Raw genomic sequence first — 25,638 nt, forward strand, 5'->3', positions numbered from 1 at the left:
GAGCTTGCAGTGAGCTGAGATCCGGCCACTGCACTCCAGCCTGGGCGACAGAGCGAGACTCTGTCTCAAAAAAAAAAAAAAAAAAAAAGTGAATGTGGGCCAAGCACGGTGGCTCACCACACTTGTCTGTAATCCTAGAACTTTGGGAGGCCGAGGCAAGTGGATTACTTGAGGCCAGGAGCTCAAGGTCAGCCTAGCCAACATAGTGAAACCTCATCTCTACTAGAAATACAAACATTAGCCAGGCATGGTGGCACACACCTGTAATCCAGCTACTCGGGAGGCTGAGGCACAAGAATCGTTTGAACCTGGGAAGCAGAAGTTGCAGTGAGCCGAGATCGCATCACTACACTCCAGCCTGGGTGAAAGAGTGAGACATAAGGCCGGGCGCGGTGGCTCAAGCCTGTAATCCCAGCACTTTGGGAGGCCGAGACGGGCGGATCACGAGGTCAGGAGATCGAGACCATCCTGGCTAACACAGTGAAACCCCGTCTCTACTAAAAAATACAAAAAACTAGCCGGGCGAGGTGGCGGGCGCCTGTAGTCCCAGCTACTCGGGAGGCTGAGACAGGAGAATGGCGTAAATCCGGGAGGCGGAGCTTGCAGTGAGCCGAGATCCGGCCACTGCACTCCAGCCTGGGCGACAGAGCGAGACTCCGCCTCAAAAAAAAAAAAAAAAGAAAGAGTGAGACAAAAAATAAAACACAAAAGTGAATGTGATCATCCATCAGCCATAAAAAGGAAGAAAATTCTGACACATGATACAACATGAATGAACCTGGACAACATTATGCTAAGTGAAAGAAGACAGACACAAAAGAGGCAAATAATATATGATTTCACTCATAAGAGGTACCTAGAGTAGTCAATTTCTTTTTTTTTTTTTTTTTTTGAGACAGAGTCTGGCTCTGTCGCCCAGGCTGGAGTGCAGTGGCCGGATCTCAGCTCACTGCAAGCTCCGCCTCCCGGGTTTACGCCATTCTCCTGCCTCAGTCTCCTGAGTAGCTGGGACTACAGGTGCCCGCCACCTCGCCCGGCTAGTTTTTGGTATTTTTTGGTAGAGACGGGGTTTCACCATGTTAGCCAGGATGGTCTCGATCTCCTGACCTCGTGATCCGCCCGTCTCAGCCTCCCAAAGTGCTGGGATTACAGGCTTGAGCCACTGCGCCCGGCCGAGTAGTCAATTTTGTAAGGATGGAAAGTAGAATGGCAGTTGCCAGGGACTAGGGGTGAGAAGAATAGGGAGTATTGTCTAATGGGTATAGAGTTTCTGTTTGGAACAACAAAAAAGTTCTGGAAGTGGGTAATGGTGCTCGTTGCATAACATTCTGAATGTTCGTAGCGCCACTGAAATAACTGTATACTTAAAAATGGTTAAAATGGGGCTGGGCATGGTGGCTCATTCCTGTAATCCCAGAACTTTGGGAGGCTAAGACAGAAAGATTGCTTGAAGCCAGGAGTTTGAGACCACCCTGGACAACATAGTGAGACTTCATCTCCACAAAAAAATAGAAAAATCTGCCAGACATAGTGGCATGCACCTATGGTCCTAGCTACTCGGGAGGCTGAGATGGAAGGATTGCTCGAACCCAGGAGGTCAGGGCTGCAGCGAGTTATGATTTGATTGCACCACTGCACTCTAGCCTTGGCAACACAGTGAGACCCTGTCTCTGGAAAAAAAAAAAAAAAAAAAAAAAGGTAAATTTTATGTTATATATATTTTACCGCAATTTAAAAAAGAAATGAGGCCGGGCGCGGTGGCTCAAGCCTGTAATCCCAGCACTTTGGGAGGCCGAGACGGGCGGATCACGAGGTCAGGAGATCGAGACCATCCTGGCTAACACGGTGAAACCCCGTCTCTACTAAAAATACAAGAAAATTAGCCGGGCGAGGTGGTGGGCGCCTGTAGTCCCAGCTACTTGGGAGGCTGAGGCAGGAGAATGGCGTGAACCCGGGGGGGCGGAGCTTGCAGTGAGCCGAGATCGCGCCACTGCACTCCAGCCTGGGGCACAGAGCAAGACTCCGTCTCAAAAAAAAAAAAAAAAAAAAAAAAAAAAAGAAATGAAATACTGACACATTCTATAACATGGATGAACTATGAAAACATAATGCTAAGAGAAAGAAGCCAGACACAAAGGACAACATATTGCATGATTCCATTAGTACGAAATGTCTAGAATGGGCATATCTATACAGACAGAAATTGCCAAAGGCTGTGGGCAGGGGAACTGGGGAGTTACTGTTTAAAAAGTATCAAGTTACTGCTTGGGATTAAAAAAAAGTTCTGGAAATGGGTAGTGGTGCTGGCTGCACAACATTCTGAATGTTCTTAAAGCCACTGGATTGTGTACTTAAAAAGTTGTAAATTGTATGTGTATCTTACCACAATAAAAAAAAATTTTTTTTTAAAAAAACAGAGGCCAGGTGTGGTGGCTCATGCCTATAATCCCCGCACTTTGAGAAGCCAAGTAGGAGGATCACCTGAGTCCAAGATTTCAAGACCAGCGTGGGCAACATAGCCAGACCCTGACTCTACAAATAAAATAAAATAAAAATTAGCCAGTTGTGGTGGTGTCTGTCTGTAGTAATACCTACTCAGGAGGCTGAGGCGAGAGGATCTCTTGAACCCAGGAGTTCAAGGTTACAGTGAGCTGCGACCTGGCCACTGCAGTCACGCCTGGGCACCAGAGTGAGGCACCGTTCTTAAAAAAGAGACAGAGAGCAAGCGAGCAAGAAAGAGAATCCCAAGTATACATCCCATTAGCTGTCAGAGCAATGATGTCATCACACATCAAACAGTCTCTGGAAATGCTACTTTATGCTTGTGAGAATGAGAGAAAGAGGCAAATGACACCTCGGTATTATTATGAAAACAGTTTTGACCTCACGAAGCCCCTAAAAGGGTCAGGGAACCCCCCCAGAGACCCCTGGGCACACTTAGAGAGCTACTGCTTTGGGTTATGCAAAGCTTGGGAATTAGTGGATTCATGCCCTGCAGAAACCCACGTGTCTCTGCAATACAGATTCTTTCTCTAGATTCAATTTCTTCTTTGTCAGCAAGTCTTAGCCTTGTTTTAAATTATGTAAACTGAGCTGTCTCAAATTACTGTGTGAAATTTAGTATGCTGCATAAATTGTTTAGAATTGATTTCTCCTCAACCTGTGCCCACAAAGAACAAGAGGGAGACAGAGTACCAGCAGAAGTACACATGTCCACAGCTACATCACTAAGAAAATCAAAACACTCCCAGCAAAGAAATGTAAGAGAAATTCCAGCCCATCTCGCACTACTCACAGCCCACTAGGATAGGTCTCCACCAGAGCGGTCTGAGACCTATCAGACACGGGCTCCCACACCTGGGGCAGGGGACAACCAGGCCCTGCTGGAGTGCCCAGAAGGTTCCAGCATCCCTGGCAGGCCTGCTCACACCTGGGCAGGAAAGCCTCACTGCACATTCTGCCTTGGAAAGAGCTGGCAGCTGCTTCCCAGTAGGGCTTTCCCACAGGTCATTTCACCCTCCATACGAGTTGCTACTAGGAAAGGAACCATACTTCAAAGCAGCAGCAGCAGAGGGGAGAGGGTTTGAAAGTCAAGGGCTGGCTGGGCTATTTTAACAGGTGACCATGCAGCTCTAGGAGACCAGAGCTGTGGATGCTGGGTTCTGCCCTGGGCCAGCCATCTCTTCTCCAGATGCCCTCAAGAAGGGACAGAAGGCCAGGCGCGGTGGCTCACGCCTGTAATCCCAGCACTTTGGCGGGCTAAGGCGGGTGAATCACCAGAGGTCAGGAGTTCAAGACCAGCCTGGACAGTATGGGAAACCCCATCTCTACTAAAAATACAAAAATTAGACAGGCGTGGTGGTGCACACCTGTAGTCTCAGCTACTTGGGAGGCTGAGGTGGGAAAAATTGCTTGAACCTAGAAGGCAGAGGTTGCAGTGAGCCAAGATCGTGCCACCGCACACCAGTCTGGGTGACAGAGAGAGACTCTATCTCAAAAAAATAAAAAAATAGAAAGAGGACAGAGAGCACTGTTGATAGCAAAGTAACTAAAAGACAAAACAGAGGGCATATTGCTCAGTGACCTTCTAAATGGAGCGGTCACCTCTGTCCTGAGACAAGAGAGTGAATAATAAGGGCCTTGAATGGGGCCTCAGAGATGGCCAACATCTGAGCCACCAGGGGCCATAGGGCAAGCCTCTGGCAAGCATCCATCCTGAACAAGTGCTGCCCACAGGGGAAGGGAGCGACGTGTGCTCTGGAAGACACACTGTACTCCAGGGCCCCTAAGGGACTTTGGGACCAAACAGCTTCACGGGATGTGCTGTAACTCCAGAAAGCGACACAGCTGGCGATGGAGGAGCAGATCATCAGAATATCAATCTGCATCAACACAGAGAGCAGACCTGGGAGGGCAGAGCTAGGAAGTGAGGAAAGGCAGGACCTGGCATTCCAAACAGTGCACAGACCATTCCAGAACCAACTGTGATCATATCACAAACTCCCTGCCTTCTCTACAGTGCTTAAATGCCATCTGCCCTTTTATGGGGTCCAAGGGCCACCTCTAGCCTTCCCTCAAAGCCCCACACCCAGGTTCTTGGGGGTCCTGGCTCATCAGTCCCTGCAGCTCTCCCCTGCAGCCCATCTAGCTCCTTCCCTGTCACTGCCACTGCCCCATAGCACCAGCAGGCCAGCAGCAACCTCCCCGCCCCTGTGGCTTCCTGGAACCACGCAGGGAGATTGGCTTGGAAAGAGGCCCCAGAGATCTGTCGCAAGACAAACAGCAGGCTTCAGCTCCTGGCCCGTGTAATCCCACTCAGCCTTGCCAGGCTGCTTCCTCCATCTGTAAAGCATGGAGGTGATCATCCTGCCCTGCCTATCCCTCCTGACTTCCACGGAGGTCATGAGGCCCAAAGGAGAAAATCACTCCAACAATGCTCAGCTGCTGAACTTTCACATACGCCACCCCCTAGGAACAATCCTGGGAGGTCCTCTGAAATGCTCTGAGAGGGACCCATAGGGGCAAAGAGAGGACGGGAGGCAGGAACCATGGCCGGGGGCTCTGTGCAGTTTGACCTGCCACTGCGTCGCAGCAGCGAGGCACAGTGAAGACTGCTGCTACCTGGAGGCCTGGGTATCCTCTGCACTGGCAGCCACCAAGCTGTAGCACAAAGAATGCCAGCATCTGAACTTCAAGCCACAAGAAGCCCAGGGACCAGCCGGCTCCTCATCCACAAGGGCCCAGAGTTCAAAGGGGAGCAAGACATGCATGGCTCGTGGAAAATGGTAGGATTGGAAGTTTCATTAGCAAAATGTGAAGGAGGGCCTGAAGCTGTTCTATGTATTGAAACTCCCATCTAGTCCAGTCAGCTCGCTTCTCAGAGGGGCTGACCCACCTGCTCAGTGTCCCACATCAAGTTGGCAGCAGCAGAATGGGCATCAGAGGCCAGGTTGTGGGCTCTTTCACCCAAATCCCCATCCCTGAAGCCAGCAGAGCCCCTGGCTGGGGCTCTGCGTTCTGACTCCTCAGAGGACCAGGTCCAAACTTTCCAGTTCTGAGCCATTTCCTTCACTGAGACAGTAGCCAGTGGAGCCTCTGGGGGCTCGCTACACAAAGCCCAGGGATACCAGAGCCCCACCACCAGTTTGGCACAAAGCCAAGGATGTACCAACATATTTTACTTTTTTTCCCTACCAGTGGCCAGTTACTAGAATGAAATATTTTAAACCTGCAAACACTCTTGCTGTAGTTTTGAAATATGCCCACAACTTCTTTGATATGGTTCCCTAAATGGCAGTAGCTCCCCAAACACATAACCACCAAACCCATTTCCATACAGCCCCTGGGCCAAGTGGAATCTCTAAGTGAAGGCTCCACCCTCAGTCACTCCTTCTCTGGACCTTGGAGCTCCTGACTCCCCATCACCATTACTGGAGGCAAGTGGTCAGCTCTCCTGTGACAGTGGAGAGGAAGTAGGGTTGCCAAGCGCTAGCGGAGTGCCAGCCACTTTCTCCCACAGCCCAAGGGGTCACAACACTGACACTGGGGAACACCACACAAGAACAAAGGGACAAGGCCTATGCTTCAGCATTTACTTCTCATAAATAACAAGCATTTTCTACCTCCAGGAGATGAAGGGACCATCACCTGCTACCATTTATCTGTAGATGCCATCCAACCAAAACACTGGCTCAGCTGCTCTGCCCTGTGGCTTCTCCTCAGGCAGATGTTTGGGGAAGAAGGCCCTGTTTAAAATAAGTTATCCTAGAAAAGAAGGGAAGGTCCTAAGAAAAAGGAAGTGATCATATAAGATGAAAGAGGAGAAAGGCAGGTCTGCCAAGCATATCTATTCCATGAGTGCCACTTTCAAGAAAAGAACAGCAACCTGCAATCAGTCTTTATTTCATGGGGGTTCGGGCAGGAGGGGCTACATACTTGGAAGTAAGACCAGGGCAGGAAGGTGGGACAGAACTGGAGTGAGTTATCTCGCATCTGATGTAAACATCAGCCAGCAGTTTCATCCAACATTCATACCACATTTTGATCATAGCTACAGGATAGCACAGCCAATTTCTCTAAGAGAAAGAACAGCTGTAGCCAAATCAGATTCCTGAATGCTCATTTTGCATGTGCCAGGCAGTATATCAAGTGCTTAGAATACATTAGTATGAATCCTTAAGACAACTCATTTGCTCCTTCCATGAACACTGCCGTGTACCTCCTAGGGGCCAGGTGCTGTGCAGGACACAAGTGAGAAGAGCAAGATGAGAAACAAAAGGTGCCTCCGCCCCTACGAAGCTCAGATTCTACTAGGGAAGGAGAAGATCTTTGTAACCTTGGGGTAGGCAAAGATTTATTAGACAAACACAGAAAGCATGACCATAACAAGAAAAACTGATAAATCAGACTTCTTCAAAATTAAAAAAGTCTTTGATCAAAAGCTTAGTAAAGATACACAGACCACACTGAGCACAGTAGCTCACACTTGTAATCCCAACACTTTGGAAAGCTGAGACAGGAGGATCACTTGAGCCCAGGAGTTGGAGACCAGCTTGGGCAACATAGGGATCCAGTCTCTACAAAAATTAAAATTAAAAATATTAGCCACATATGATGATGCACACCTGTGGTCCCAGCTACTCAGTGAGGGTGAAGTGGGAGAATCACTTGAGCCAGGGAGGTCAAGGCTGCAGTGAGCTGTGATCCCACCACTGCACTCCAGCCTGGGCAACAGAGACTTTATCTGGAAAAAAAAAAAAAAGATGCACAGACCAACAGAACAGAACAGAATACAGGTATCAGAAACAGACCCACACAAATGTAGTCAATGGATTTTGACAAAGGTACAAAGACAATTCAATGGAGAAAGCATAACCTTTCAACAAATGGTACTAGACGATTGGACTCCACATATCAGAAAATGAACCTCATACTTTGGGAGGCAGAGGTGGAAGGATTGCTTGAGCCCAGGAGCTCATGACCAGCCTGAGCAACAAAGCGAGATCTCATCTCTACCAATAAAAACAAAAAACAAAAAATTAGCTGGCTGTGGTGGTACGCATTTGTAGTGCCAACTACATGGGAGGCTGAGGCAGGAGGATCACTTGAGCCCAGGAGGTCAAGGCTTCAGGGAGTTACGATTATATCACTGCACCCCAACCCGGGTGACAGAGCTAAACTGTCTCAAAAGGAAAAAAAAAAAAAAAAAAAAAAAAAAAAAAAAACCTCCTTAATCATCAGGGAAATGTAAGCCAAAACCACAATAGGCTATCACCTCACCCATTAGGATAGCCACTGTCAAAAAAAACAAAACAAAACAACCCACAAGTGTTGGCAAAGATGTGAAGAAATCAGAACTCTTGCACATCATTGGTAGGAGTGTAAAATGGAACAGTCACTATGGAAGACAACATGGAGTTTCCTTAAAAAATTAAAAATAGAATTACCACATGATCCAGCAATTCCACTTCTGGGTATGTACCCCAAATTAATTGAAGGCAAGGTCTCAAAGAGATATTCATATACCCATGCTCATAGCAGAGCTACTGACAGTAACTAAGAGGTGGAAGCAATCCAAGTGCACAGTGAATAAGCAACATGCAGTACACACACACGGTGGAACACTACTCAGTCTCAAAAAGAGGCTCTGACACATGCTACAACATGGATGAACCTTGAGGTGAAATAAGCCAAACATAAGAAGACAAATGCTGCATGATTCTACTCATATGGAGTATCTAAAGTAGTCAAACTCTTAGAAACAGGAAGTAGGACGGTGGTTGCCAGGCTGGAGAGAGAGATACAAGGGAGGGTAGTTACTCAATGGGTACGGAGTTTCAGTTTTGCAAGATGAAAACATTCTAGAGACCTGTTGCATAACAAGGTACATACTCTGGCACTACCGAACTGAACACTGAATGAACTGAACACTGAATTGAGTGGTCATGGTGGTATATTTTACTATATTTTATTTAAAAAAAAAAAAACTGGGGTAGCAGTGGGGTCACCTAACCCTGAAAAGCACACATAAAATATGGAGGGATTTTAAAGTCCTAAGGATAATACTACAACTGAACGAAGTAACTCCTGCAAGAAAGCAAGACTAGAAATCTGAGGCATCTAAAAGGAGACTGAGCCTACAGCCCAGTATGGGCAGGTAGCTCTGCCCAGTTCCTCCCTTGTCTAGCAGAGTGGGTCCAAACTTTAGTGTGATCACCACAGGGAGTTACACTCACAAAAAGCACATGTCCTATCATACGGGGTCTTTAAAGAATGTTCAAAGAAACATGTGCAGTCTGAAAGCTTCATTTCCTGCACTTATTTCAAAACTTAAATTGAGCACAAGATTTAACACAGCAAAAACTCTATCCAAAAAGTGGGGTTACAGGTAAGGTTAATGGAGCTATTGTGTGCCAAGTGCTGATCAGGGTGCCTGATGCTCAGAAACGGGGATGGGGTGGGGCTGATAATGATGACAACATCAGCTAAGAACCAAGGCAGGGACTGCAGGAACAGGCTGCGGGGAAGTGTCAGTTTTCTGGGGGCATCTGCGTGGACACAGCAGGGGTGGGCACTGAGGAGTCAGGGCTGTGGCACCTGTAGCCTGCTGAAGCAATGGGAAGAAGACAAGAAAAGCAGGGTGGGGAGGTTCACATTGAAAAGGTGGGAGGAGAGCCTTACGACAAATACCTAATGCATGCGGGGCTTAAAACCTAGATGATAGGTGCATCAAACCACCATGGCACATGTATACCTATGTAACAAACCAGCACGTTCTGCACATGTATCCCGGAACTTAAAGCAAAATAAAATTAAATTTGAAAAAAAAGAAAGAAAGCAAAGGAGGAAGGAGAAAGACAAGGAGTCGATGGAAAACGAGCCGAAGACTTCTCTTGAAGCTGTGCAATACCACAGCATGAGCTCTATGCAGCCCAGGTTTCAAATACCCACTCCCTGACTCTAAAAGCTGTGTGACGTTAGCTAAGTCACTTAGTCTCCCGAGCTCTGTTTCTTCATCTGTAAAATGAGGTTAATATGAGTACCTACTTCCTATAAAAAGGCATCATGACACCTCATGCTGCAATTGTAAAGCAGAAATATGCAACAGCATTAAGCTAGAATTTCATTAAATTTTTTGTTGGTTCTAAGCATTTTAGATCTATTTTTTCTGTTAAGTAATATCCGTTTTATATTCAGTTATACGAAACTTTTTCCCTTTAAAATACCTTTTCCTCATCTTTTACTTTCATGAGTGTTTATTAAGAAGTAATACAACCACATGGTTGAAAATCCACAAAGTCCATCCATACAAAAGAAGGCGACTCTCTAATAAGCCTCCCAAGCTTCTGGGAACGTACAGATCGCTTTGAATGCAATTACTGTATGGTGAGATCACAGAGGGTGGTCACCAGCTGGCCTGAATTGATCACCCAAGCCCAAAGAGACATCACAGCACCACTGTCCACACAAGATGCTGGTGCAGTCAGAACTGTGAACACTAGCGATGCTCAACCCGGTGAAAAGGTGCCTGGTTCTTAGGCAGGAGGCCCCAGGTGGCGGCGCTCCACTTAGCTCCCTCTGCCATACAGCTCTTTCATCAGCTTTTGGAATCATGGTGCAGGAGGCAAAGCACAGGGCTCAGGACAGCAGTCCTGAGTTTCCTGTTCTTGCTTCTACTTAAAAGCTAAGTGATGCCACCAGGCAAGCTAATTAACCTCTCTGGGCCTCAGCATCCTAACCTCCAAAACGGACCTACCACCTACCCCACTCATCACCCCTCCACAATGAGTCTGTCAGGTAAAGGGTGTGCACAACTACACCCAAACTCCCAGGCCAACCTCAGGCCCTGTTTCAGACAGCTCCCCCATACCACTGCATGCCCAAAGACTATCAGAGCACAGACCCAAGCGATCAGACGGACAGGAAACACAAAAGGTGATGGCTGGGGGAACTGAGACCCTATTACACCAACAAGCTCACAATGTCAGCACTTGGGCCCAAATAGCCCTTGAACATCTAAACCCCCACTTTCTTTTTTTTTTTTTGGTCTCCAGGAAGAAACTGAAACTGAAAAAGTGATTTGCCAAGAGTTTTGACAAAAGTGCGTCAACCAAGGCTCAGGACTCTCAGAAATGAAAAATAATTATTTTTAAAATATCCAATTATTGGCCAAGCATGATGGCTCATGCCTGTTATCCCAGCACTTTCAGAGGCTGAGGCAGGTGGATCACCTCAGGTCAGGAGTTCAAGACCAGCCTGGCCATGATGGCAAAACACCATCTCCACTAAAAATACAATAATTAGCCGGGCGTGGTGGCTTGCACCTATAGTCCCACCTACCAGGGAGGCTGGGGCAGGAGAATCACTTGAACCCCGGGGGCAGAGGTTACAGTGAGCCAAGGTCATACCATTGCACTCCAGCCCAGGTGACACAGCGGGACTCCATCTCAAAAAAAAAAAAGAAAAGAAAAAAAGAAAGGAAAAAAATTTACCTAGGAAAATAATAAAACCTGTTCAAAATTGAGATGCTTCCTTACCAATTAGTGTAATGAAAGAGGGGCTTGTTATAATACTGAGGTTACAGTAAATACCACTCTCAATATTATTTAATAAACACAGTTTCAAACCAAAACAGGTTTTTTTTTTGGGTTTGGTTTTGGTTTTGGTTTTTGAGGTAGGTCTTGCTCTGTTGTCTAGGCTGGAGTACAAAGGCATGATCTCGGCTCACTGCAACTTCTGCTCACTGGGCTCAAATGATCCTCCCACCTCAGTCCCCTCCAAGTAGCTAGGAGTACAGGCGTGCGCCACCATACCCAGCTAATTTTTCTATTTTTTGCAGAGATGCCATATTGCCCAGGCTGGTTTTGAACTTCTAGGTTCAAGCAATCCACCTACCTCAACCTCCCAAAAGTGTTGGAAATTTCAGGTGTGAACCACCCTGCCCTGCCACAACACAGTTTTGAACCTAATTGTGTAAGAGAATTAATCCAAGTGGCTTTTGAACCCAAGACTCTTGAGTATACACCATCAGTCTGAAAACACAAAGAGCTAAAAAAAAAGAAAAAAAAATTAAACTCTACTTAGTAGGTCTGCTGTTACTAGTGGTGTGAATGCAGCACTTCTGAAACGATTCTGTGTACAGTGTAAGACTAAGCAAATGAGTAAACCTACTGATGCTGTTGGGAGCCAGGGTTTTCACTGTAGAAAAAAAGAGAAACAAACATGAAACAGAGAAAGTAAGACCCTGTAATGCTGGATTGGAACTAAAGAAACACTATGGGCCAGGCACAGTGGCTCATACCTGTAATCCCAGCACTTTGGGAGGCCGAGGCAGGCGTATCATGAGGTCAAGAGATCGAGACCATCCTGGCCAACATGGTGAAACCCCATCTCTACTAAAAATACAAAAATTAGCTGGGCGTGGTGGCACGTGCGTGTAGTTCCAGCTACTAGGGAGGCTGAGCGGGGAGAACTGCTTGAACCTGGGAGGCGGAGGTTGCAGTGAGCCAAGATCACGCCACTGCACTCCAGCCTGGCAACAGAGCGAGACTCCGTCTCAAAAAAAAAAAAAAAAAAAAAAAAACCAGTATGAATTTACCCAGGCACAGACACATGCACGCACACACACATGCACACACAGAGACAGACACATGCACGTAGAGACATACCTCTTGGGCTAGACTGAAAAGATGGAGTTGCAGCATACTCTAGTAGCTAGCAATAAACACACCTACCACCAAAATCCTGCTTTCTAAATACTATCTCCCACCAAAAGGAACCAGCGCTCTGTGGAAAAATGCCCTGTTCCAGTCTGGGGCAGGTAAGGTGCAAGATGAGCCTGGCAATAAGGAATGTTCCAATTGATGAACACATGTCAGAAGGCAACATTCCCATCCTGAAGGGGCCAGGTGAAGGGGTTTCCACTTGCCAACTCAATTATAATATGAGCCCCAATGTGAACTATGACAATAACAGGTTATAACACACTAAATAAAAAGAAGACTCCATGAGTCCATACGGAGAGTAAATAAAAAGGAATTCTGCAGGAGAAGGCTCTATTTTATAGAATACCAATAAAAGTAGAAAGAATAAGATAAAATCACCATTTAGCAACAATCATTATGGTAACCAATTCAGGCAGGAATTATCAACGGATGCTTAAAACCACCTGACAAAGCTATCTACCTCCCACAGAGTCCTTGGCCAATCACAATGGGGAAAAAGCACCTTTACAGCAGAGAAACCCTGTAGACAGCACTTGACCAAGTGGTCAAAGTGAACATCACCATTCCTGGGACAAGTTAGCAGCAGGCACCTCCTGATGGGATGCACTGAGGACTGAATGTCCTGCAGTGTTGCTCCTCCCAAAATTGAGCGGACTCAATCTTACCACAAGGAAACAACCTGATAAACCTCACGTGAGGAATATATTCTATAAGCACTGGCCTGTACTCTTTTAAAAATATCCATGTTGGTTGGGTGTGGTGACTCACACCTGTAATCCCAGCACTTTGGGAGGCCATGGTAGGCAGATCGCCTGAGGTCAGGAGTTTGAGACCAGCCTGGCCAACATGGCAAAATCCCATCTCTACTTAAAATACAAAAATTAGCCAGGCATGGCGGCAGATGCCTGTCATCCCAGCTACTTGGGAGGCCAAGGCAGGATAATCACTTGAACCCAGGAAGGGGAGGTTGCAGTGAGCTGAGATCACGCCACTGCACTCCAGCCTGGGCAACAAGAGCAAGATTCCGTTTGGAAAAAAAAAAAAGAATGAGTTAGACAACCCTGCCCCAACCCATTCCCACCTCTCCTCTCCATCTTTTGTTACAAAAAAAAAAGAATGAGGTTATATATGTACTGATCTACAAAGATCTGAAAACAAATGAAAAAAATTAAATAAAAAACATAATTCCATTTATGTAAAATATCCCATGTATGAATGTTACCAAATGTGAAAAAATATCAACTTTATTTTTTCTAGATTGTGCAGACAAGATCTTCTACACCCTTGGGCTCTCTCCATGCCCCATGGCTTACCATGCTGGTCTAGCAGGCATCCTTCACAAATAGGGTAGATGGGGAAATCCTAAGAGCTGCTCCTACTGTCAGGAGTGGCCAAGAAACCTCCAAGAGCTGCAGCAAAGGCCTGCCATGGGCCTCAACAAGCCTCTAGCTCTTCCGGGTCCTCTTATTCTAAGACCATAGACAGAGCTCTGTAGGTAAACTAATCTACCTGGAGGCCCTAAGCAGCAGCCAGGGGCACCGGAGAGACCTCTGCATCAGCAGACCTAGTTTCAGTGGAGCACCCGGCCAGGTCCTGTGGTCAGTCTCCTGCTGACCACCCCTGTGCTGACCTTCTGGGTCCCTCTGCTGTGACTCCTGCCCCTCATCCAGTGCCCTGGCCAGCCAAAAACAATCGTCTCCACAACTATGAACTCCTAAGGAAGGTTTCCCAGAAAATGAGACTTCCCAGGCAAGGAAGAGGGCAGGGTCTACCTGGGGGACCCTCAGTCCAGCATACTCACCAGAGTACTGTCCTCAGTACTGTCCTAACAGGTAGCAGCCAACAGCTGAAGGATGACAGACTAACCAAGGAAGACAAGCTAACCAAACTGATAGCTGTCTGCCATTTTGCCAGAGGTCAGCCAGAAGTCAGCCTACAGGGAGGGACCTGTAGGGGACAAGGGCACTGAGAACAATGACCAGCCCAGAGTGACTGAAGCAACAGCTACCCCAGGCAGAGGAGGGGAGAAGGCCAAGAGGCAAGCATGTACAGCCCATGCACCCAGCCAGCTCTTGACCAGAAACAAGCCCTGCATTGTGCAAACGACCCAGGGAAGGTCTGGCCACATCCTCACACAGGGCAGTCCAGTTCTCAAAGCTAGGTGCCAGCAAGTCCATCAGAGAGGCAGTGCTCCCTCTGCACTGGCTTGCTGGGGTCCCTCCCTCTGGGGGGCCCCTCAACCCTCCACCCCAGGCTGGGCAGCTGGTGAGCTTCAGTGAGGATCCACATTAATGAGAAGCCACACTTGCTCTCACCTCTCAGCTCAGCTCCCATCACAGGAGCAAGCTCCCACCAGGGTGGGGCCCAGGCCAGCTGGCTCCACAGCCATGTCCCCTACCCCCCATCCCATCCTCCCAAGGCGTTTTTGCAGGACTGCCACAAGGCTCTCATCCTCCTCGCCACCCCCACCAGAGGCAGCTGCAAGGCCTGCTGGCTAAACTAGCTGTTGCTCTTTATGTCAAAATATAAATAGGCATTTGTGCATTTGTTCAATAACTGATTTCTGAGTGCCCACTCTGTGCCTGACCAGGCCCAGGTGACACAGCATGAATGTGACAAAGAGCAAAACGTGTATGAACAATCCTCGCCCTGTCCAAAGCACCATGGCTGTTTCGGGGGCTCTCAGAGAGTCATACGCAGTCCCTCTGATCCCATCAGAACAGCAAAGCGCACTCTCTGTGCGCAGACACTCCTCAGAGCCACTGTGCTCTGCCACCTCCTGAGGGAGCCCTCTCCCGACCAATATGCCCTGTGCACACACAACCTCACATTTCACATTTCAGTTCAGGGTTCCTGAAGTCTCTCTGTGATTAATACTAACATTTTGCCTGATGAAGAGTTTGCTTTACATCAGACACTTTTTAGAATTTTATGCTTACCCATTTTAATCCTCACAACATCTCCATGAAGTTCTGTTATGATGTCCATGTTCCAAATGAGGAAACTGAAGCAGAAGTCACAGAGTGAGCAGCAGAGCAGACTGAGCCTAGGCAGTGTGACTCTAGAGCCCATGCTCTTTTTTTTTTTTTTGAGACAGAGTCTCACTGTGTTGCTCAGGCTGGAGTGCAGTGGTTGGATCTCAGCTCACTGCAAGCTCCGCCTCCCGGGTTCACGCCATTCTCCTGTCTCAGCCTCCGGAGTAGCTGGGACTACAGGCGCCCGCCATCTCGCCCGGCTGGTTTTTTGTATTTTTTAGTAGAGACGGGGTTTCACCGTGTTAGCCAGGATGGTCTCGATCTCCTGACCTCGTGATCCGCCCGTCTCGGCCTCCCAAAGTGCTGGGATTACAGGCTTGAGCCACCGCGCCCAGCCGAGCCCATGCTCTTAAGCCACCATACCCAACTGCTGCCATGGGCCGGGAGGAGAAGGCTTGATCTAATCCCAGCTGCTACTTTTACAGACAGCTCATCTGAGGTCAAACCAGACCTGAGCTTCCCTACCTCCCAAGTGGATGCCCAGAAGGTCCAGGACATCTGGGTCCACAGGCCATTCACCCTTCAACCTAGACTTACCCTGCCAAGCCCACCATGTCCACACTGACAGGACACACAGCTTGAAATGGCAGGATGAGATGGAATGGCTTTGACTAAAGCTCCCAGGACAACTGGTAAATCATGCCAGAAACACAAATACAGTTGGTACACAGTTTTCACATAATAACCATACCCAAGCCCATGCATCACGCTGCTCAATGAACTGTTGGCCCAAAACTGGTCTCTCTGGATTACCAAGCCCACTCTGCAGACTGGCAGGGAAAGAAAGGAAAGAGGACGGTCACCAAACCTCAGCACCCAAACATAACAGCACATGTGATAAGGGAAAATCTAGCAGCACACCAAGGAAAAGACATCTAATCAGTCATGAGCTTTCTACGGGGTCCTTAATGTTGTCACTGATGCATTCCACTTAAGAGTCAAGAAACTACTAAACGCCAGTCGGGTCCTTCCTTATGCCAACAACCAAGAGAAGCAGAGGAACTCCCTGCCCGTCAAAGGCTCAGGTCCAGCAGAGGAGAGTCAACAACCAGATCACCTGCCATCAGTGTTGAGAGGATGCATGCACTACTAGATCACCTGTCATCATTGCTGAGAGGACATGCACACGACCGGATCACCTGCCACTACTGCTAAGAGGAAACATGCATAATGAGATCACCTCCCATCACTGAGATCACCTTCCATCACTGAGATCACCTCCCATCACTGCTAAGAGGACACTTGCACAACCAAATCACCTCCCACCATGGCTAAGAGGACACGTGCACAGCTAGACCACCTGCCCTCACTGCTAAGAGGACACACATAGATCAATCACCTCCCATTACTGCTAAGAGGATCTGTGCGTAACAAGATTACCTGCCGTCACTGCTAGAAGGACACTTGCACAAACAAATCACTGGCCACCGCTGCTAAGAGGATATAATCACTCAGCACTCTGGGAAGTATCTGGGAAGGAAGGGGTGGGAAAAGTGCCCATAAGCTAGCTTAACAGAGCCTAACAGAGCACAAATGTTCCACAACAGCAATCTTCATTCCCGAACCTAGAACCGCCAACTAAAATAATAACCCTGACATGCAGTGATGCCAGCTTGCCACCTGGGCCAACCTGGGCTTTAACCACAGGGCTTCGTGCACCCACGAGACCTTCCCACGTGACACAGGGCTTGGCACATAGCAGGTGTTAGGGAGAACAATGGGGAGGGGCTAAGTGGGAGCAGCCTCTACTCTCTGCAATGGCTAACATGTACAAGGATAAAGGGCCATGGCGCATGCAACTTACTCTCAAATGGTTCACAAAAAAGCAACGTGTGTGAATGCACGATATGCATATACACACAGAGGACGGGGGATAAAGCAAATAAGGTAAAACGCCAACAGTAGGGAAGCCTCAGCAAAGAATATGCAGGTGTTCTCTGCACTCATTTTATTCTTGCAAATTTTCTGTGAGTTTGAAATTATTTCCAAGTAAAAGGTTTCTTTTTGTCAAGAAAAGAAAGGAAAATTCATTAGCTAGTAAAGCTAGAAAGTATATTACACCACTTTCCAACTAAAAAAAAATGAACCTGTTAACCCAAAAGCCAAATCTACCAGTGGGCAAACTCTACAAAGTGTCACAGTACCAGGCTATAGAGGAAAGCACTCCAAACTCAGGAGGTTTTGGCAAGGCCAGGTGCAAGCTCACCTCTCCAGCTACTTCTAAGCCTCGGTCACTTTTTCTTGTGATGAAAATATGCACTCTCTCCCTATTCACCAAACCCCTGTGCTACGTCACATGATAGAAAACTCTGGACTCCAGCCCGGGTGAGGTGGTTCACACCTGCAATCCCGTAACTTTGGGAGGCCAAAGCAGGTAGATCACTTGAGCCCAGGAATTTGAGGAAAGCCTACATGGCCAACATGGTGAAACCCCGTTTCTACTAAAAATACAAAGTTAGCCCGGCATGGTGGTGTACGCCGTAATGTTACTCTGGAGGCTGACACAGGAGAATTACTGGAACCCAGGAGGCAGAGGTTACAGTGAGCTGAGATCCCGCAACTGCACTCTAGCCTGGGTGACAGACAGAAACTCCGTCTCAAAAAAAACAACTCTGGACTCCAGAGCCAAGGTGCTGTGTTCACTTCACAGCTCCCTGAGATTTTATCAGCTCAGCACAGCTGCCTACTGAAAGCAAAAGGGCAAGAACCCTAAGCTAGCAGCCAGCTCCACCTGGGTCTGAACCCTCGCTCTGCTGCTCACCAGCTGTGTGACCTTAGACAAGTCATTTGCCTCTCCCAGCTAGCTGTACCAGCAATAGAAGGAAGACGATCTTCTCATCCTATACCTCACCAAGGGGCCTGGCTGAGCACAAGCCCTGTACAGGACCAGCAACCAGCAGGAAGGGACCAGGGTGCACCAGTACTCAGAAGGCAATTTTTTCTCAGCTATGTATGGTAGGTTCAACCTGGATAGAGCTGTGGCTTGTGATACAATTTTGTTTCACAATTCAAGCTAGAAAGAAAAACAGTTTTAGAATCAGCAATCAATGCTGCCTTCTCTATACAGATGGAGAAAGGGCCAATGAGACATTATCAGTGTTCCCCAAATCCCCCACCGTCTTGCTGTCAGTTACCTTAGCAGTAGTCTCCAACCCTTCTTCCTCATCACACCCCCAGTGATCATAACACACATCATCAGTGGTCACATGGCCAAACACAGACGGGATTTGGGGGAGTGGGTGGTTCTGTCCCTCAGACTGCAGTATCCACATGGAAAAAGATTCTGCACCCTCACCTAGAGGACCCCAGGACCTATCAGGGGACAGATAGGTCCCCTGTGGCTCCACCTGGGGTTAAGGAAGCTTTTCAGAGCATAATGTGAGGTACTCCTGTGGCTGGGCTGGAGACACAGTTGGAGTGCACAAGCCCCAGTCGGGGTGCACAATGAGGGGAAGGCCAGACTCCTACAATGAAATCTCATCTCAGCCACTTAGCTTCACAAGCGCTCTGGATTTCAGCTTCCCCATCTTTAAATGAGACTAAAAATAGCATCCAGCAGGGACCTCTTGAGAGTTAATACATATTAGTGCTTAGAACAGTGTCCGGCACATGACACATCTTAAATCAAGTTCAAATATGCATTTAAAAGAAAACTGCTGGGCATGGTACCTCAGACCTGTAATTCCAGCACTTTGGGAGGCCAAGGTGGGTGGATCACCAGAGGTCAGAAGTTCCAGACCAGCCTGGCCAACATGGCAAAACCCCATCTCTACTAAAAATACAAAAATTAGCTGGGCGTGGAGGTGTGTGCCTATAATCCCAGCTAATCGAGAGGCTGACGCAGGAGAATCGCTTGAACCAAGGAGGTGGAGGTTGCAGTGGGCGAAGATCACACTACTGCACTCCAGCCTGGGCAGCAGAGCAGGACTCTGTCTCAAAAAAAAAAAAAAAAAAAAAAAATTGGTGAAAGGTCAAGTACAGCAAGCACTTGCTGCCCCATAACTCCATGAAAGGCCTTCCACCCTGCCCTGTACCAGAGAGGAGACCCAAGTGGCTTGGCCTCATCTTCAGGGAACCCACCAGGCAGGAGTCAGAAAACACACTCCTGAGAAGTGGGCTTTGACTGGTACCTTCCACATACCCAAGTATGCTTTTAAGGCCGGGATCCCCACAGAAAGAACGCCGACTAAGACCAGAGAAGCCCCAGCCTCTTGAAAGCACCAGCTAGGCAGATCCTTGCAGCACTCTCAGGAAGGACATAGGGTGAATGTGTGAAGAGGCACACGCGGGCATACAAGGAACACATCAGGCCCAGAGGCCCGCCCTCACTGCCCAGCCAAAGCCAGGGAGCCAACTGCAGCTCCCAGGTTCTGCACGGCAACTCAAGACGCCTCCAGGGGTAGCTGCAATGTTCTCATCTGGAGAGTCATGGAATCAAAAAGAATGTTTGTTCCCTCTACCAGAGCTACCCCACCCATGCCCTACTGAGACCTCAGTCTCAGTGTGAGGTCTCCTATGACGCCCCCCTGCTTTACCTCCCGGGTTCACGCCATTCTCCTGCCTCAGCCTCCCCAGCAGCTGGGACTATAGGTGCCTGCCACCACGCCCGGTTAATTTTTTGTATTTTTAGTAGAGACGGGGTTTCACCGTGTTAGCCAGGATGGTCTCGATCCCCTGACCTCGTGATCCACCCGCCTCGGCCTCCCAAAGTGCTGGGATTACAGGCGTGAGCCACCACGCCCGGCCCTGGCTTCTGTTCTTACCAAGGCCACCCCACTACCAGTCATCCCGCTGCCCAGAGAGCAGCCAAAAGCAGTGAGCAACTAGCTCTGCATGGGGAGACCAGAGAAGCATCACTGAATCTGTCCAGGTTGAGCATGGGTCAGGGCCTTGGCCACCAGGTAGGCACCAGGGAGGAGGCAGACATTCCATACAGATGACACAAGCGCAGAGCCAAGAGGTGCGGTGTATCTGGGCTGGGAGCCTGGCTAGGACAGAGGAGAGGGCCACACACCCCGTGCTCCCACACCCAGGTCATCAGAGAAGACGGCCCTGGCACTTCTGCCTTCATGGGACCTTTCCTCCACTAAGAAATATTAAGAGTCATGCTTTTTCACTGTATTGGCATAAAGAAAACTGTATTAATATACATAAGAAAACATTTTCTTTGACCAGAAGTTGTTTTTTTCTGCTGACTTAAAAAATGAAATAAAATAACATTCGCAGGCCACTAAAAGTACCGTGGGCCAGTGATATCAGAATTCCTGTGCCTGATGGATACATCGGTCCTGTATTTAGGGGGTTTGATTTTCTGGGGCAGTTCAAGGGAAGGAGAGGTACACTGAAATAGGTAGAAAAGGGTCTCCTAGGAGGTTGCCCGGGTTCTGATTCCCCACCACAGACTTAAGAACACACTAGCTCCTAGGGGAGTTCCAAAGCCTGGACTCATTCATCACATACACGCAGCACGCCTAAGGGCCCCGCACAGTGGCGAGGTCTCCGCTCGCGGGACGCTGGCGCCGGCCACACAACGCTAGGCTGACTCCTGGTGCCTCCTCTGGACCGGGTGTGAGCTGAGGACTTCTTCAGTGCAACGCCTCACTGAATGACAGTCTGCCACAGCCACCAATGTCCAGGCGAGGAGTTTCCAGGACTGAGAGGCTGCCACTAGGCCACTGCTGGGAGGACTTCTGCGAAACCAGGTGCCCCCGAGAGCCGCTGTCCCCAGCCCGACTCCGACACTGGGCTGGCGGGAGGGCGCGCCCGTGGCGTAGCTCCTGGCCGCCGCCGCTCCCAGGAAGGGCCCAGAGGCAACATCCCGGACAGCACAGCTGCACGAAGTCCGAGGCGCCGCGAGCCCAGGTAAGCTCCAGCAGGCGTCCGCAGAGAGTGCCAGGCGGCCCGCGAGCCAGGCCCCGCCCGCCCCTGCCCCAGGCGCGGCCCCTGCAGAAGGGCGCCGCGGGTGAAAGGAGGTCCTGGGGCGACCCCGGCCCCGCTCGCCGCCCCGCCCCCACACCGCCCCCATCGCGCGGCGCACCTGGCCGCAGCGGCTCGGTGACAGTGAGCACGAGCAGGAAGAGCAGTAGGAAGGCGCCGCTGTCTGCCTTGGGCACCATTTATCCTCCGTTCATCGTCCCCGGGGCGGCTGCGTGACCCCGCTGGGAGGCCGGACCGGGCCGGACTGAGGGTCAGGGGACCGTGCCAAGAGGAGGGTCAGGCGGGGCTGGACCTGGGCGAGGCGCGGAGAGGCGGCGGGAAAGAGCTTCGGCTGGGCCGCGGGCTGGCGCGCACTCTCGCCGGCAGCCTCAGGTTCCGACTCCAGCTCCGCGCAAGATGGCTGCCGTCCTGCTCGGCTCCGTGCCGCGCCGCCCCGCCTCCCGCCCGCGACGCCGGCGCGGGCCAATGAACGCCAAGGCAGGGGGCGGGGCCAGAGCCACAGACCTTCCCCCCGAAGGGGGTGAGGCCTAAGGTCACGACGGCGGTGGGCGGGGACCTAAGGGCGGTGACTGAGGGGCGGGCTCTAAGGGAAGGGCGGGACCATACGGAGTGAGGCGTGCCATTGGTTAAGCAGAGAGGCAGGGCCGGGGCCGGGGCCTGAGCGACGCGGCCTGGGAAGGGAGTAGGGTCTCTGGACGCGGGGTAGGGGCGGCGGGCGCGGGACCACAAGGACAGACATCGAAAGGCGCGGGGCATGGGGCGGGGCGCCGTGGGATCGCGCGGGTGGGGAGCGGAGAGGACGAAGCGGGAACCTGGCTGAGACTCCAAGGGTCTTAACACCTGCAAGCTCAGGTCCCGTGAGCAGCCCAAAAGTGCGCCCCAAAGGGGTCTTTTTAAGGCCGAACCGCTGTGGAGGAGTGAGGGCCTGCCGGTTCTAAGGGTGGGAAAAGAGGGTCACCCTGTAAGGAACAGGAATGGCCTAAGGGAGTGTCAGGCAAAGAGATACCGGGAAGGCCAGGTCCTGGAGACTGCAGCGAAGCCGGCTCCCTGGAGGACCTCCCTGCACAATGGCGAGGGGAAGGCCACATGTGCAGGAAGGAAAGCTAGGCAGAGAGGAGGCCCAGCGCACCTGCGAACAGTGCTCCAAGTGCCACCTCTCACCTGTCATCACCAACAGGGTGAACCTTGGAGGGCAGTGTTGTCGAAAAGAGTCCAGCTCTGTAAAATATTTGAAGACATTTCTTCTGAGCCAATATGTGACCAATAGCCTGGGACACAGCCCCAGGAGATCCTGCAAGTGTCCACGGGGGTAGGGCTACAGCTTGGTTTTATACATTTTAGAGAGACAAGACATCAGTCATGTAAGGTATACAGTGGTTCAGTCGGAAAAGGCGGGACAACTTGAAAGTAGGGGTGGAGGGGGGCTTCCAGGTCATGCGGATTGGCAGCTGGTTCAAAGAGTTTATCTAAAGACGTGGAATCAATAAAAGGGACTGTCTGGATTAAGGGATTGTGGAGACCAAGCTTCTTAGATAGATGAAGCCTCCAGGTATCAGGCTTCACAGAGAAGAAACTGTTAATGTTTCTTATTAAAAAGTGCCAGACTCGGCCGGGCGCGGTGGCTCACACCTGTAATCCCAGCACTTTGGGAGGCCGACGTGGGCGGATCACGAGGTCATGAGATCGAGACCATCCTGGCTAACACGGTGAAACCCCGTCTCTACGAAAAATGCAAAAAGTTAGCCGGGCGTGGTGGCGGGCGCCTGTAGTCCCAGCTACTTGGGAGGCTGAGGCAGGAGAATGGTGTGAACCCGGGAAACAGAGCTTTCAGTGAGCTGAGATTGTGCCACTGCACTCCAACCTGGGTGACACAGCAAGGCTCCGTCTCAAAAAAAAAAAAAAAAAGTGCCAGACTCCAGGGCACAGTGACTCATGCCTGTAATCCCAGCACTTTGAGAGGCCAAGGTGGGCAGATCACCTGAAGTCAGGAGTTCAAGATCAGCCTGGCCAACATGGTGAAACCACGTCTCTACCAAAACTACAAAAATTACCTAGGTGTGGTGGCGCACGCCTGTAATCCCAGCTACTCAGGAGGCTGATGGCAGGAGAATCACTTGAACCAGGGAGGCAGAGGTTGCGGTGAGCCAAGATCACACCACTGCACTCCAGCCTGGGCAACAGAGCAAGACTCTGTCTCAAAAAAAAAAAAAAAAAAAAAAAAATTAAAAAAGGAAAATAAATAAAAGGTGCCAGACTCTAGTTAATTCTCTCAGGAGAAAAGACCTTGAAAGGGATGGGGATTCTCTACAGAATGTAGATTTTCCCCACAAGAAACAGCTTTGCAGAGTGACTTCAAAATATGTGAAAGAAATCTGTTCTACAGTAAAATACTTGTTTCTTCCCGGGCCTGCTGTCATGCTGGTATCTTACTGCCACAGAGTCTGTTGTCAGTCTTCAAGTCTCTGTGTCGATGTTACCATTGCTTAGCTGTGCCTGAAACCTGAAGGGAGGAGGGATAATGAGGCCTGACTCCCACTTCCTATCACGGCCTGAACTAGTTTTTCAGGTTAAGTTTGGAATGCCCTTGGTGGAGAGGAGGGGTCCATTCAGATGGCTGGGGAGCTTAGAATTTTATTTTTGGTTTCCAGGAGACAGTAGTTGGGGTGTCCCCAGCAGGAAGGAGAAGGAGGCTGTCCGGAAGAAGGAGCGCCCAGAACGCACAAAGGCCTGGCAGTGGGCAGTCAGGGTTAGGGAAGAAGGTGAAGGAGCAGAGAAAAGGGGGAAGGGCCATGGCAGGTAGGGACCCAACCCAACCTGAGTGACATCCAGCCTGCACTACCAAGTCATCCCTGAGGGATCCAGGGTTCCACTTGGCTCTGTGAGGAAGGGGTGTTCACTCCCTCTAGGTGGATGAGGCCAAAGTCAAATCCAAGGCTAGGATAGTCGTGTGACCCCTACTCCCCTAGGGCGTAGCCTGGAACAGGTGCCGGACACAGAGCCTGGCACAGCAGCAGGGCTCCACTGCCAGAAGAAACAATAGCCACTGTCCAGTGCTGCCCCTGCTGCTTATACTGTCCTCAGAGCAGCCACCAGTGCTCAGGGTGGCATCCAGGCCCCGCCTTTGGCCCCCAGCCCCAGGTCTGCCCTGGGAGCCCAGCCAGGGTTGAGAAAAAAAACTAGTTCATCGAGTGCCAGGGAGCCCTGCCCGAGGACATGGCGTGCAAGATGTTCCACCAGCTCTCCTCGGCCATTAAGTACTGCCACGACCTGGACATCGTGCACCAGAACCTCAAGTGGTTAGAACCTTCTCCTCGACAAGGATTTCAACATCAAGCTGTTCTACTTCAGGTTCTCCAAGCTCTGCCTGCGGGATGACAATGGCCAACAGAGATCAAGCAAGACCTTCTGTGGGTCGGTGGCATATGCAGCCCCTGAGGTGCAGCAGGGCATCCCCTACCAGCCCAAGGTGTATGACATCTGGAGCCCGGGCGTGATCCTCTACATCATGGTCTGCAGCTCCATGCCCTAGGACAACTCCAACATCAGGAAGATGCTGCGCATCCAGAAGGCGCACCACGTGGACTTCCCACACTCCAAGAACCTGACAGACGAGTGCAAGGACCTCATCTAGTGCATGCTGCAGCCCAACATCAGCCAACAGCTCCACATCCATGACATTCTCAGCCAATGCTGGGTGCAGCCCAAGGCACAAGGACTGCCCTCTATGGTCATCAACAAGGAGGGGGAAAGCTCCCGGGGAACTGAACTCTTGTGGACCCCTGAACCTGGCTCTGCCAAGAGGTCTGCCACCAAGCTGGAGTCTGGGGAAGAGGCACAGCCCAAGAGACAACCTGAGACAAAACCTGAGGGGTTGGCAATGCAAATGTCCAGGCAGTTGGACATCCTAGGCTTCCCCAGCAAGCCGTCAACCAGGGAGAAAGAGGAAGGGTTCCCCCAAAGGCCTCCAGAGATTCGCATCTAGTGAGCATTTGTGGCCCAGTATGCCAGCAGTGAATGAGATGGAGCTCACACCTTCAGGCCGAAGCTCTGAAGAAGTCAAGGCACAAACCAGAGAAGGAAGACAGTCCTGGATGAGCCGCTGTTTTCATCAGTTTCTTCTCTCTCCCCTTGAACTTCATAACCACATTGCTAAAGGAGCAATAAATCACTATATTAATGCAGATGCCAAAGTGAATGTCTTTGCCTCAACTGACTAGTCCTGGGCTCCCCTCCACGGGTTTCCCACTCAGATTGTGCTATGATTCCTTCTTCACTTGGGAAAACACATCCCAGCATGCCCAGCCCAGACCATGACCTCAAGCCCGTGCTGGGGCTGGGGCTAGGGCTGGGAGAGACCTGGAGGGGCAGGGGCCAGAGCTGAGAGGTGAATGAGGAAGCTGCTGCCTCAGAAGGGACGCCCCCGAGTGCGGTGCTGGGGTCAG

General features: G+C 50.1%; 1 protein-coding gene and 1 pseudogene across 5 annotated transcripts in view; one reads left to right on the forward strand and one right to left on the reverse strand.

The window, feature by feature from the left end:
* Window positions 1-21,909, reverse strand: part of DGCR2 (DiGeorge syndrome critical region gene 2) — an 85,062-nt gene extending 63,153 nt beyond the window's left edge. For all 4 annotated transcript variants that reach the window (XM_025398040.1, XM_025398039.1, XM_025398038.1 and 1 more), the window contains exon 1: window positions 21,297-21,909. In XM_025398040.1, the coding sequence (XP_025253825.1) occupies window positions 21,297-21,375 (79 nt within the window). In that variant the 5' untranslated portion in view covers window positions 21,376-21,909. The remainder of the gene's footprint in view (window positions 1-21,296) is intronic.
* A 354-nt stretch (window positions 21,910-22,263) lies between these two features.
* LOC112632412 lies at window positions 22,264-25,372 on the forward strand (annotated as a pseudogene). The gene is made up of 2 exons (XR_003121395.1): window positions 22,264-22,374; window positions 24,377-25,372. The product of XR_003121395.1 is annotated as a testis-specific serine/threonine-protein kinase 1-like (transcript).
* Window positions 25,373-25,638: the final 266 nt, after the last annotated feature.

Source organism: Theropithecus gelada, chromosome 10 (assembly GCF_003255815.1).
Source record: "Theropithecus gelada isolate Dixy chromosome 10, Tgel_1.0, whole genome shotgun sequence".
Taxonomy (NCBI): Eukaryota; Metazoa; Chordata; class Mammalia; order Primates; family Cercopithecidae; genus Theropithecus; species Theropithecus gelada.